We start from the raw sequence: 11,843 nt of genomic DNA, 5'->3' as shown, positions 1-11,843 counted from the left end.
GGGGCGGGTGGGGAGTGTGTAGGTCGCTTCTAAATGAGTCTTTGTCAGAGCTGACAACTCCAGCCTTTCCCATTACCCAGTCCCCCCAGGGGCTCATGTGGAGACATCTTGCCCCGCCTCCCTGTCCACACGGCCAGACTTCACTGACTTGCCCAAGGACACCCTAACTCTCCCAGCCAGGGCCCGGCTCCTCATCGCTGCATTCAAGGCTCTATGACTGGGGCCCTCTCCCCAATCCTGACCTCTGGGCAGACTGCCCGTGCTGTTGGGCCCTCATTCAGGTGCTGTCCGTTGCCCAGCAGGCAGCCCCTCGGCTGTCCCCCAGCCCCCGTCAGAGTTGGGTGGGGGCCAGGCAGACGCCAGGCCACGTTGGGCTCTAGGGGCCCCTGCGCGTGGCTCCCCTGCAGGCCCTGAACGGGAGGACCTGCCTTCCCCGCGGTGTCCGAGGCCAGGGCAGGAGCAAGGACGACAGGAGGGCCGGGTGCAGTCCCTAAAACAGGCTCTTTAATAACATTATGTCTTCACTGAAGAGCTTGGCGTCTCCCCCCAGCGCGCGGGCGCTGCTAGTAGAAGGAGTACTGGTTCTCGACGGCGCGCGCGCGGCCCCCCGCCGCCTCCGGGGGCTCGTCGGTGCCACTGGCCGTGGCCTCCAGCAGGCGCTCGGCGCTGTCGCTGCGGCCGCGCGCACTGAGCGGGCCGTCGGACGGGCGAGGGAGCGCGGGCCCGGACGCGGCCGAGGACGACGAGGCGGACGATGAGGAGGCGGCGGCGGCGGCGGCGGCGGCGGCGTCCGAGGGCGAGGCAGGCGGGCAGGGGGCGGCGGCAAGGCTGGCGAAGTAGTGCTGGCCGGCTGGCTCGCTCCAGCAGGCGGGGGGCGCGGGCGCGGCACTGGGCGCGGGCCCCGGCTCTACAACAGAGGCGGCTGGGCGTTGGCACGGGCCAGGGCAGGATGGGGCGCCCGGGGTCCCACCCGGAGGCAGGGCCGGAGGCGAGGGTTCCCGGTTGCAGCCCACTCCCTCGGCTGACTGAAGAGGTGGCCGCGCGCGCACATGCGCACACACGAATGCACGCGCGCAGCTGTCCCCTTGCCGGACAGCCTCATACACCCGCCCACACTGCCTTTCCCCTGCAGCTCTGCACTGAGCCCGGCGCTGCTCGAGAGCGCCCCCTCCCCGTGCCAGGAACCACTGGCTGTGGGCTCTACTTCGGCGGGGCTGGGGAAGGGGAGGGCACACCTGAGGCTATGGGCTAGGAGACCTGGTGCCCACCCCACCCGGCTAGCTCTGCTGGATCACACTGGCTAGGCGGGGGCATCTTACCAGGTGGGGGGCCCTGGGCCCGAACATAGCTGCGCAGGGTGATGTCAGCGGAGCCCCCCGACTCCAGTGGGATGGGGTGCGTGTGGAAGTGGCGGAGCATGTCAAGCACGGACTGGAACCACAGGTGTTGCACGTGGCACTGGCCGTGGCCATTCAGGGACAGGCGCAGGTGCTGTGGGCACAGGTGGGCATAGTCAGTGGTGGGGTTTTTTGGGATGACCAAGTCTCAGAGGCCAAAGGGGGCTGAGTCAGATCTGGGCCCCTTACCTGTGAAGCCCATCTGTGAGGGGAACAGAGCCGGGCCAGCACAGAAGAGAGGAGGCATTTGTCCCAACACTGGAAACACCCACACTGTGGGCCTATGTCCTTCACACTCATCTTTAGCCCCCCCCACACCCCAGAAGATAGGAATTACTGTCCCCATATTAGAGATGAGGAAACCAAGGCCAGGGGAGGGGGAGTGACTTGCCTATCAGCACAGAGCTGGGACGAGAACTCCTGCTGTGTGATTCTCCCAGCCAGGGAGGCCAGGGCTCTGCTCTCTGACCCTGCAGAGCCAAAGCCCAGAGGGGTGGGAGGCACCCTGAGGCTGGCAGGGGAGGAACGACTGCATGTGCTCCTTACTTGTGCGGCTATGGAGCACCTGGGGCAGGTACCTCCCTGGGGCTCCAGGGCCCTGGCCACAGGGCAAGAGGCCATAGGCCTGTGGTCTTCACTGGAGAGCTACAGGTCTCTGGCTCAGCCCTGTTTTGCTCAACAGGCATCCCACAAGAGGAAAGGTGACTATCTCAGGTGTGTGTAGCATAGGGAAGGTAGTGGGAGGGGTTCAAGGGTGTGTACATGGCCTCAAGCCCAGAAGGGGAGCTGGCCTTGCTGCCTATGACATAGAGGACAGAGGAGCCCTGGGGTGGGGCAGGGCAGGGTAATGGTCCCAGCATGAGTTCTGCCACTCAGCAGGGCGAGAAGCTGCCAGGAACACTGAGAGCAGTGCTGGGGGCACCACCTGCAGCCCAGGGCAGGGACTTAGCCTGAGAAGAGCAGCCTAGCAGGGTCCTACCACAGCCTCATATCTGGGCCCAGGGCAGAGCTGGGACCCAGGGGTGGGTGGAAACAAGGCCGGTGCATCTCAATCTTCTGGAAAACCTCCCAGACTTCTGAAGGTGAAAAGAGCTGCCTCTGGGAAGGTAGTGATCTTCATTTCCCAGGAGGTGTGTAAGCAGGAGGCTGAGGTTCCTGCTCTACCCTACCACTAACTTATCGGGCCTTGGGCAGTCAACTCCATGCTGGGAGAAGAGCAGCCAGGCTGAGAGGTGAGGTTCAAGGCTGGGTCTTGTCCCAGGAAGGAGGGGACCCTCCCACCCACACTGTTCTTGCACGTACCATGGTGGGCTGGCTGGGCACCATCCCAGCCTCTGGCTTGGGCACGAGTCAGATCCAGGCCCTCCGGGGAGGCTGCCTGGGGCAGTGCTGGCTAAGGAGTAAAGTGTGAGCCACCAGGGATAGCATTAAGTGCCTGGTTGTTGGAAGAACTGGTAAGGGTGGCTGCTTGCCAAGGAGGTGTCCCGGGGGAAGTGCTACCCGCTCCATGGTGGGGCAACGCTGCCAAGGACAGACGCCCAGGGAGCCACTGGGGGGCTTGTGCTGCACCAGCCGGGGGTTAGGGGAACTGGGAGCCCACAGACAGACACTGCCCACCAGCTGCAGGCCCGGAGTGGGAGTCCTCGGGTGCCCCCTCCACCAGCCTAGGCTGATGGGATAGCGTGTCCTGGGAGGAGCCCAGGCTGGGTCTGTTTCCTTATTGGAAACATGGCACGGAAGAGGGGGCACTGAGGTTCCTGCCCTCTCTGGCCACACTGTCCCCCCCACCATAATCGTTTGACTTTTCTGTCATATTTTCCTTTGCAGTTTAGGTCGTTATAGCACGCGATTCCCTTCCTTGAGAGTTTGCCATCTGGGCACACTGTCATGCCTCTGCTCAGGCTGGGTCCTGTCCGGATCACCCTTTCCTCCTGTCTTCAACAATTCTCCCTCCCCTGCACAATTCAGATCAGGGTCCCCCTCCAACACTGACCCCAAGGCCCTGCCCTCTCCTGCCTGCCTGCGTGTGTTTCCCATACCTGTCTGAGCACAGAGGGTTTGGTGGCTTGACCTTAGCAGGGAAGACGAGGGGTTCCCAGGGGTGGGTGGGGCTCTGAGGGCCTTGGCTGAGCCCAGCCCAGCATTCAGGTGGTTCTGGGTGGAAACCCTCGGAAGCCCCAGAGCTATGGGACCCCTGAGGCGTAAGAGCCAAAGGAGCTTGCAAAGTCAGGTTAGTAGAGGGGCCCGGCCGCCAGCAGGTGGCTTCCTGTAGCCCCCTCAGAGAGGTGTGGGAGGGACACAGGTGATTCAAGGAGTATGGCCTGGGTTGGGGGGGGCAGGTTGGGCCATGCCTGTGCATGTGCAGCCCACCCGGGGTGCAGCCTCAGGACCAGGGCTACCTCAGCCCCTGTCCCTGAGGGCTAGCCGCTCCACCCCTGTGGCCCCCCCCACCTCCATGCATCCTTGCCTTGGCCTTGCCCTGAAAGTTGAAGGTCAGCACGTACTCCCCGGGCCGAGTCTCGCTTTGGCGGATCACGAAGAGGCCGTGGCTCCGGGGCCCACCCGCCAGCACCAGCTGCGCTGCCTTGACCCGTGACAGCGTCCCGTGGAACCAGGGGTAGTCAGAGAGCTCCGGCTCGGGCTCGACCTCTGGATCTGGCTCTGTCCCCTCCTCCCCTAGGGAGATGACAATGTGAGGGGGACAAATAGGCAGATGAGAGAAGGGAAGTAACGTCTTGTTGGTATTTTACATGTCAAACGCTGTTTGAATACTTCCATAACTAGGCAGGGAGCTGACCCAACCCACTAGTTAAGCATATGAGGTAAAGTGAAGCACAGAGACGGGGTGGGCTATCCTGGGGTCACTCTGTAAGTCAGCAACAAACCTGGGAACAAATTCAGTCACCTGGTCCTAACCCCTGGCTTCACCCCCTTCCGGGAGCATTTTCTACTGAAACCAGGTCGAGGGGGAAGGGCCGGGTTCCCGGACTGGCCTACAAAAGCCAGAACTGTGGAGCTGAGTGCAGGACCTGGTTGGATGAGATGTCACAGCTTCTGAGGCTCAGCAAGACCTTTGGAGGGGGCCCAGGAGAGGACAGGGGGAGCAGCCTGCCCTCACCAGTACCTGTATTATTGCTGTCACTGCCGCTGCCGCCCGGGGATTCCAGGGTCTGTAGGAAGGTCTCTAGCGGGACGTGGATCAGGGACTCTCCGACGGCATCTCGAGCTCGGCTGTGGGGGGCTGTCACCACAGCACCCATGGCTGCTGTTGTCTCTGGGGGCCGGGGCACGTCTGCTGCTGGGGAGGTGGCAGGTAAGAAGCACGTCCCTGTATCTGTCCACCACCTCCAACCCTGTCCCCTACTGCTCTCGCCATCTCTGCCGCCACCTACCATCTGTCAGGACCTCACAGCTGCAGGAGGCCACCTGGCTGGCTAGACAGCCTCCTCGGGAACAGGAGAGTTCGGCATCTTCCTCACTGTCACTGTGGAGGTGAGAAGGCACAATCACGTCCTGTCGTGGGTCTTGGACCCAGACCACAGGCTGCTTATGGAGCCAGGCAGCGGCTGGTGGTCTCATGACCAGCATCAGCCCTCTATTGCCCTCTGCTCACCTGCCTGCTCCCTCTGCCTCCATGCTCCTCTGTTCCACCCTCAGTTGGCTGTGGCCACCATGTGAGTGATGGGCCACCAAGTGGGTACAGTTCCCCTGGAAGCCACATGACCCCTGCCCACTAACCCTGAGGGGCTGGCTGCCTCCTGGGATCCCATGGAGACCTTCAAATGGTGGGAAAGCATGGTGGGGGGCCAGGCCTGGGCAGCTCCCTTCCCTGCCTGGGGCCTTTGTCTCCCCATCTGTGACACAAGGTGTCTGGGACCCTGCCAGCTCTAAAGTTCTGCAAAGTGAGGCTCACCTTCACAGGGGCTGGGGAAAGCATTTGCACAGCAGATGGTTGGGAGGGTGGCAGAGGGATTACAGCCACTTTGGGGACCTGGGCCTGGGAGGCTCTCGGGATCTTACTTGTGCTTCCTTAAATGAAGCTGTTAATTAGGAAGCAGCAGCCCCTCCCCCCGGGCTTGGCTCACCCCATTAGCCAGAAGAGCTGCTGCCAAATGCTCAGCCTGCTGGCCATCCTGTTCCTGCAACTCCCAGCCTGGGATCTCTCCTGGACTGTGGCGCCGGCCTCCCTGCTGCTCTTCCTGTACGCTGCTGACCGTAACTGCCCTCTGCTTATTACCAGCCATGGCTCCCACAGCCCGACCAACAGACTCCTAGGCTCTCATCAAAATCCCTCCTCGCCAGCCACCCTGAAGGCCTTGATGTTCCCTGCAAGTCCCAGGCCCTTGTACACTTCCACACCATTTGTTAAGCTGTTCTCTCTGCCCTCTCCACCCCCTCTGCCTGGCTCATGTCCACTCTTTATATTTAAGCCTTGGGTTAGGTGAGCACTGCTACCAGCAAGCCTTCCCTGACCCCGGCGTTGGGTTAGGGGCCTCTCCCCAGCCCCCTGGACTCACTCCCATCACTGCCCATCTCCCAGTGGTCTGAGGTTCCCCTGGGGTGAGGACAAGACTTGGGTCAACTTCTTTCCAGGTCCCCAGGCCCTGGCCCTGCAGAGCAGACCTTATAGAGCCTGCTGGGGGTGGGGAGTGACCCTGGCTGGCACCAACCTGGCTTGGACTGTGATGAGAAAAGCCCATTTCTCAAGGTTAGCACCTGTCCTGCCCATGAAGGCTGGACCAAGGGCACAGCCAGCCTGTCCACCTATCCTAGGGCCACCTGGATACTCACCCGGGGTCTACGCAGCCCTGGATGTCCGCTACCCACGAGTGCTTCTGCAGCGAGTCGATGGTCTCCAGGATGTACTCGGCCCCGTTCTCCACCTGGGGAGGAGGGTGGCAGGGTGTCCAGATCACAGTTGGCCCTCCAACCTCCTCCACCCTCAGCAGGGGGGCTCCAGCCCCCAGGGCAAATGGCCAGAATGGCTCATCCTAGCCCTCTCCCACCAGGGCTTGTAGGCATGAGCAAAGGGAAGACACGGGGTGTGGCAGGTGGGGGGGCATCATTAGGCACCACTCCAAACTCAGGCCAGGGTCCCAGAGGCACAGCCTGCAGCTCAGCTCGCGTCCTCAGCAGCCCCTCCCTCCTGGACGCCCCCCGCCAGGGTTGATGTCCAGTCCACTGACCTCAGGTCCTCAGGCCCTGGAGACCACCTTTAACCCCTCTCTAAATGGGGAAACTGAGGCCCAGGGTGGGGCTGGCAGGTGGGCCCCTCTGCCTCAGGGCTCCCGAGCATGATGCACAGTTCAGTGGCCACCCAGCAGGTGAGTGCCAGGTGGCCAGGGGCTGTGTCCTCAGCCCCCAGTCTGGGCTGACTCAGGGTATGGGGCTGGCAAATGTTTGCTAAATGAATAAGTGAGCTTGTGACTAAACAAATAGGATAACAACACAAACCCAGCCAGGAGCCTGGAAAAGAGGGTGGGGGCCTCACACAGCTTCGAGTGGGCAGAACCAGGCCTCCCTGGGGACTGTGCCTCACAAACACTCTCTGATCCTTCGAGGAAGCACGGGGACCACAGCCCTAACAGCCTGGAGCCCTGTCCTCGGTAAGCCCAGCAGGCCACCCCAGTGATGTGGGGCCTGGGAAAAGGACGGGCTGCCCCCAGACCCACCAGGGCGCCTCCCTGACCACCCTCGGTGCCTTTGTGCCCTCCGTGGGACTGGGCTAGTTCCCACACTGCAGTGCCCTGTGATGACGGGAACATTTGCATAACTGCTGCAGGCTGGCCACCAGTGGGATGGGTGTGTGCTGGCTCCAAAAGGGGAGGCGGGGAAGTGAAACTCTGATGAGCTTCACCCAGACCCAGGAGGAGGGAACAAGGGGCCCAGATGTTGGGCAACTACCAGGGCACTTGGGTCTGGAACCCATAGCTGGATTCAGGTCCTAGCTGCGTGCTAAACATCTGTCTAGGGGCCTGGGACTTCCCCTTCCCCGTCAGGGCACCCTCCCCCTGCCCTGCTCCTGGCCGGGCTCTGGGGCCTGACATTAGCCCCCTCACCCTCACTCCCCCTGTGGTGACCTAAAGTTGTACCACCTATGAGGGAGGTGACCTGGGGTAGCCAGAGCCTCTTCAGGGCTGGGTGGGGCCTCACCTTGAGCACGAACGTGTTGTCCTTCTCTGGCATCTCCAGGGGCATGGTGGTGCGGACCTCGATGATGGCCGAGAGGGGGATGCTGACCTTGGGCCTGGAGGCCTGAGGAAGGGCAGTGAGACAGTGGCCCTATGGCCCCCTGACACCCCCTCTGATCCCCTTCCCACTCCCAGGGATCAGAGTGGCCCTCAGCTTAGACTGCTGTGGCCGCCCTGGCACAGAGGTGTTCCAATCCCATTTCACAGAATGAAGTTGACAGAGGGGCTCCTGAAAAACAGAGAGATCTCCTCCTATAGTCACACAGCAAGTCAGGGACAGATCTGGGATTGATACAAGTCTCCTGCCCCCAAGCCCCGAGGGGTGACACCCTGCCCCCGGCTGTCCTCTGCCCAGTGCACCCACCAGATCTGTGGTTTTCACACTTTTGACCTTGACCCATAGTAAGAAATATATTTGACAGCGTGGCCCAGTACACACATGTATAGGTAAAAATACCTCTGAAACGAATGTTTCACCAGACAATATTTACCCTTCCTGTGTATGATGGAGTGTGATATTTTCTATTCTATTCTAGTTCATTAAAAAAAATGCTGGTCTCCTACTTCAGACTACACTTTCCAGAGCAGGGCTCTGAACCTCTGACTCAGAGCAGGGCTTGTTTCCAGGTGTGGGTAAAAGGGACAACGCTGCGGGGTTTCCTCAAGGTGAGCTGGCAGGGCGCCCTGGGACAGCCGCTCTGTGCCCGGCCCTACTTGTTCTGCCTCAAAACTCCTGGCCATGGCCCTGAGGCCCCTGGGGCTGGCCTGAGACTGGGATTCCCGGCAGGGCTCGGGCTCTGGGACAGGGACTTTCTTGGGAGGAAAGGGAAACGGCCACACATTTGGTGGGCAGGCAGAAGGGAATTCCTGGCAGCACTGGCCACTGGCCAGTGGGTGCAGGGCTGAGCTCGGAGCAGTAACTGAGGGGTCTGGCTGACCCCTTGTGGGACCACCACCCCAGCCAGGGAGCTTGGGGGCAGGGCAGACAAAGGTCTGCAGGGATGGTCTGCACTGGAGGTGCTATGGCTCCTCAGCCTGGTGTCCGAGGACCGCCTGTCCTGGTCCAGCTGCCTCCCTCCTGCTCCAGCCACAAATCACTGTACCCCCTTCCCTGAGTGCTCAGCTGATTTCACAACTCTAGGCTTTTATCACTCAGCTTGTGCTGCCGGAGGTGCCTGTCCCTGGGCCCCTGCCACTTAAGCGGCCCAAGTTTCCCCTGCTTGGGGCCCCAGCACACCCAGAGCTCACCCCATCAACTGATCCTGCAAATACCGGTTTCCTGGTGGCTCCCCAAAGGCGGGGGCCAGCCTCATCGCTCCTTGGGTCCCCAGGGTTGGCATGGCATAGGGATATGAGGGGAGCTGGGGCTCAGAGACTCTTCCTGCAGAGGTGAGGGGGCAGGGAGCCAGAGACCTGACTCACGGCTGTGACATCAAGGACTGTGTGACAAGGAAATCTAAGGGTCCAGAAAATGGCCCCTGAGCCAGCAGATCCCAAGCTCCTGACTGCTCCAAAGGTGCAGCTGGGCCTCCCAGGGTGGGTGACAGCAGGGGATGCCAGCAAGGCTGCCCTGTGTGGCTTGCTCACCTGGGAAGCCCATCTCCCGGGACCAGATACATCTGGTAAACACAATCGTGGCTCTTATTGTGCTATGATCCACCCTCCCACCGGGATCACTCCAGAACACCCCCAAATACCCCCCAATTACGTGACAAAAAGGAGGAGGAGGGCCCAGTGACCTCTCAGGAACCCTGCCCTCTGCCAGCAGTGACGGCGATGGGCTCTGTAGGGAGGAAGGGAGAGGGAGCCAGCTGCTGCATCCCCTCCCCCTCGGGCAGCAGAACGGCTATTTACAGACAGGCAGCTGTGACTGCCACTCCTGCTGAGGCAGTGAAGCCCTGGGCCTCTGCCCCTGCCCCTGCCCTTCGGGTGACCCTGAGCAAGCCCCACCCCTTGCTGGGCCTCGGTGTCTCTGCTGACAAGGAGTGGAGTTGGGCTTGGTGGTCTATGATCCCTCTCAGGGACCTAAACGGGGGACCTGGGCAGGCAAAAAGCCCTTGGGAAGTCTAGGGATCCTGGGACTTGGGGAGAAAGCTCTTCAGAGACTAAGTATGTTCCTGGGAAGTCACCTCTCCAGGGCCCATGTGGCTCATGGGCACCCCACCTTGGGGAGCCCACCTCCTGCACCTGCAGGCAAGGAGGCAGGGAGGGGCACCCAGAGTCTCCCACAGACTGAGAGATGGAGAGCAAGCCAAGGGTTTAAGGGTGACTAAGAGGGCACATGGGGACAGAGTGGGCCCTGAGGAGAGAGGCGCTTGGGCGGTGCCCGGGGGTGCTGCCAGTGGCTGCACCAGCACAACCTCCCACCTGCCTGAACCTCCCAGTGCGCAAGGAGCTCCCGCCTCCATGCTCCTTCCATTCCCAGGACCCCAGGCTGGTGGGTATAATTAGCCCAGCTCTGCCACCCACTGGCTGTGTGACTTTGGATAGGCCATATTCCCTGTTTTGTACTCTGTGACCTGGGTGGGGACCACGTGCTCACCTTGCCAGGGTACTGGGAGGGTGAGGGCCGGGTACTAGGTGGGCTCTCAGAAAGCGGGCACTATTGTTAACAATCATTCCCACCTTCCAACCAAGGCAGGTGTGCCAATCCGGACACACCCTTTGAGGCTGCCATCAAGTGGGGGAGGAGCTGGTGCACCCAGGTGAGCAGCGACACTGGTGACAGCCAGAAAGAAGCTGACCTTTCCCCTGGCCGGAAAAGGGTGTCCCGCACAGGGGCTGGGCTGGAGCCTGACAGCTGAGCTGGGGATGTGCAGATCTCCTGGGAGTCCGACATGGACCTCCCAGGGAGTCCTCTTCTGGGTGTGAGGTCATTCCCTGCCCTCATCCCTGCAGGCCTCAGCTCTGGGAGGTGCCAGCCGTTCTGGGGTCGCAGGTGAGGAGGAAAGGAGGGCAGGCAGCCCGGCTTTTCAGTATCACTGCCAACAGTGCCCCAGAACCCCTCCGTGTAGCCAGAGGGCCTTTCTTCCACTTATAGAGGAAGAAACGGGCTTGAAGGGGTGACTTGTCCAAGAGGCAGCTCTGGGCCCACGTCCCAGGCTCCTGCACCAAATACTGCATCCTGTCAACCAGACCAGGCCATGGGGTCCCCGGAGCCAGTCCCTGGTGACCTCAGCTGCTGTCCACGCACCTCCTTGGTCCCCCTGGCGGTGGGGTACTCACCTTGGGTGGCACGAAGAACTCTAGGCGGAAGCGCTCCCCGGCGACGGCCCTACGCAGGAGCAGGCGGCACTTCTGCCATTGGGCGGTGCCTCCCGGGCCCGCGGCCGCGTCGTCGGCCACCATGAAGCGCAGCGCGCCCTCGCGCTGGATGTCCACCAGCTCCACCTTGGCCGCCAGCGTCCGCGACAGCCGCAAGCGCCGCGTCCACTTGTCACGCGGCTCGGCTGGGGGCTCGGCGGCCCGTGGGGCAGCGCCAGTGTCTGGCTCAGGCGAGGCGCGCCGGTGCCACATGTCGCGCACGCCGTCCACCACGCACAGGCTCATGTTGCGCAGAGAGAAGCCCTTGCGGACGCGGGCCTTGGTCGCTGCGTGTGTCGACACGTCCTCCGAGCTCCGCGAGTGGCCGTAGGCCGCCGCCTTGAGGGCCGGCGTCTCCGCCGGCTCGGGCTCCATGGCGTCGGCGCGTCCTGCCACCAGCACGCGGCGCACCTCTTCGCCGAACACGTCCAGGAAGTTGGCAGCGAAGTGGCGGGAGAAGGAGGCCCCGGCGTCGGGCGTGTCGTAGGCCGGGTTGTCCCGCAGGAAGCGGCAGAACTTGTGCGCGAAGTCCACGGCGGCCGCCTGCGCGTGCAGCTCGCAGAACTGCCGCCAGTCCGGGACCGGCACCGGGACCGGGGCAGCTGCGGCGGGGCCGGGGGCGGCACCATTCATGGCTCCCGTCCCATCGCAGCCACTTGCGGCTGAGGGTGAGAAAAGCGCCCAGTGACTTTCGAGTCTCTGACCAGCGCACCCACCTGTCCTCTCCCTCCGGTTCCCCTGCCCCCAAGGACGCCCTGGGGCCGTGTGCGTGCTTGGGCTGGGGGCTACGGCACGCAGCCTCCAAGCCACGTGGTTGCGTGGAGAGACAAGATACACCTGGGGAGGCCGGGGGTGGTGTCTGCAGGAGCTGAGCCCCTGCACTCACTCGCTTCCCCTACAGGAGTCTCAGGGAACTTCAGCGTCATTTCTGGGGCTGGCATAGGAGGCTGGG

At 62.4% G+C, this 11,843-nt stretch overlaps 1 protein-coding gene across 1 annotated transcript; it reads right to left on the bottom strand.

The window, feature by feature from the left end:
* Nucleotides 1-563: 563 nt before the first annotated feature.
* Nucleotides 564-11,548, bottom strand: LOC105807014 (SH2B adapter protein 2). The gene is made up of 8 exons (XM_012640264.1): nt 10,814-11,548; nt 7,551-7,652; nt 6,189-6,280; nt 4,790-4,881; nt 4,522-4,695; nt 3,865-4,073; nt 1,320-1,491; nt 564-907 (listed from the first exon to the last, which is right to left on the bottom strand). The coding sequence occupies exons 1-8, from the start codon at nt 11,522-11,524 to the stop codon at nt 564-566; spliced, it is 1,896 nt and encodes a 631-aa protein (XP_012495718.1). The 5' UTR covers nt 11,525-11,548.
* Nucleotides 11,549-11,843: the final 295 nt, after the last annotated feature.

The sequence above is a fragment of the Propithecus coquereli genome, unplaced genomic scaffold, assembly GCF_000956105.1.
Source record: "Propithecus coquereli isolate 6110/MARCELLA unplaced genomic scaffold, Pcoq_1.0 Scaffold150, whole genome shotgun sequence".
In the NCBI taxonomy this organism is placed as follows: Eukaryota; Metazoa; Chordata; class Mammalia; order Primates; family Indriidae; genus Propithecus; species Propithecus coquereli.
The sequence above is the reverse complement of the archived record's forward strand: the minus strand, read 5'-3'. Positions and strand labels throughout refer to the sequence as shown.

What these genes read in the sequence shown, in the direction of transcription:
- LOC105807014 (XM_012640264.1), bottom strand. Translation starts at nt 11,524, where the DNA reads ATGAATGGTGCCGCCCCCGGCCCCGCCGCAGCTGCCCCGGTCCCGGTG. An exon ending in AGTTCTTCGTGCCACCCAAG is followed by an intron (nt 7,653 to 10,813) that starts GTGAGTACCCCA and finishes GCCCTTCCTCAG; the next exon opens with GCCTCCAGGCCCAAGGTCAG. An exon ending in CAGTGACAGCAATAATACAG is followed by an intron (nt 4,074 to 4,521) that starts GTACTGGTGAGG and finishes TCATCTCCCTAG; the next exon opens with GGGAGGAGGGGACAGAGCCA.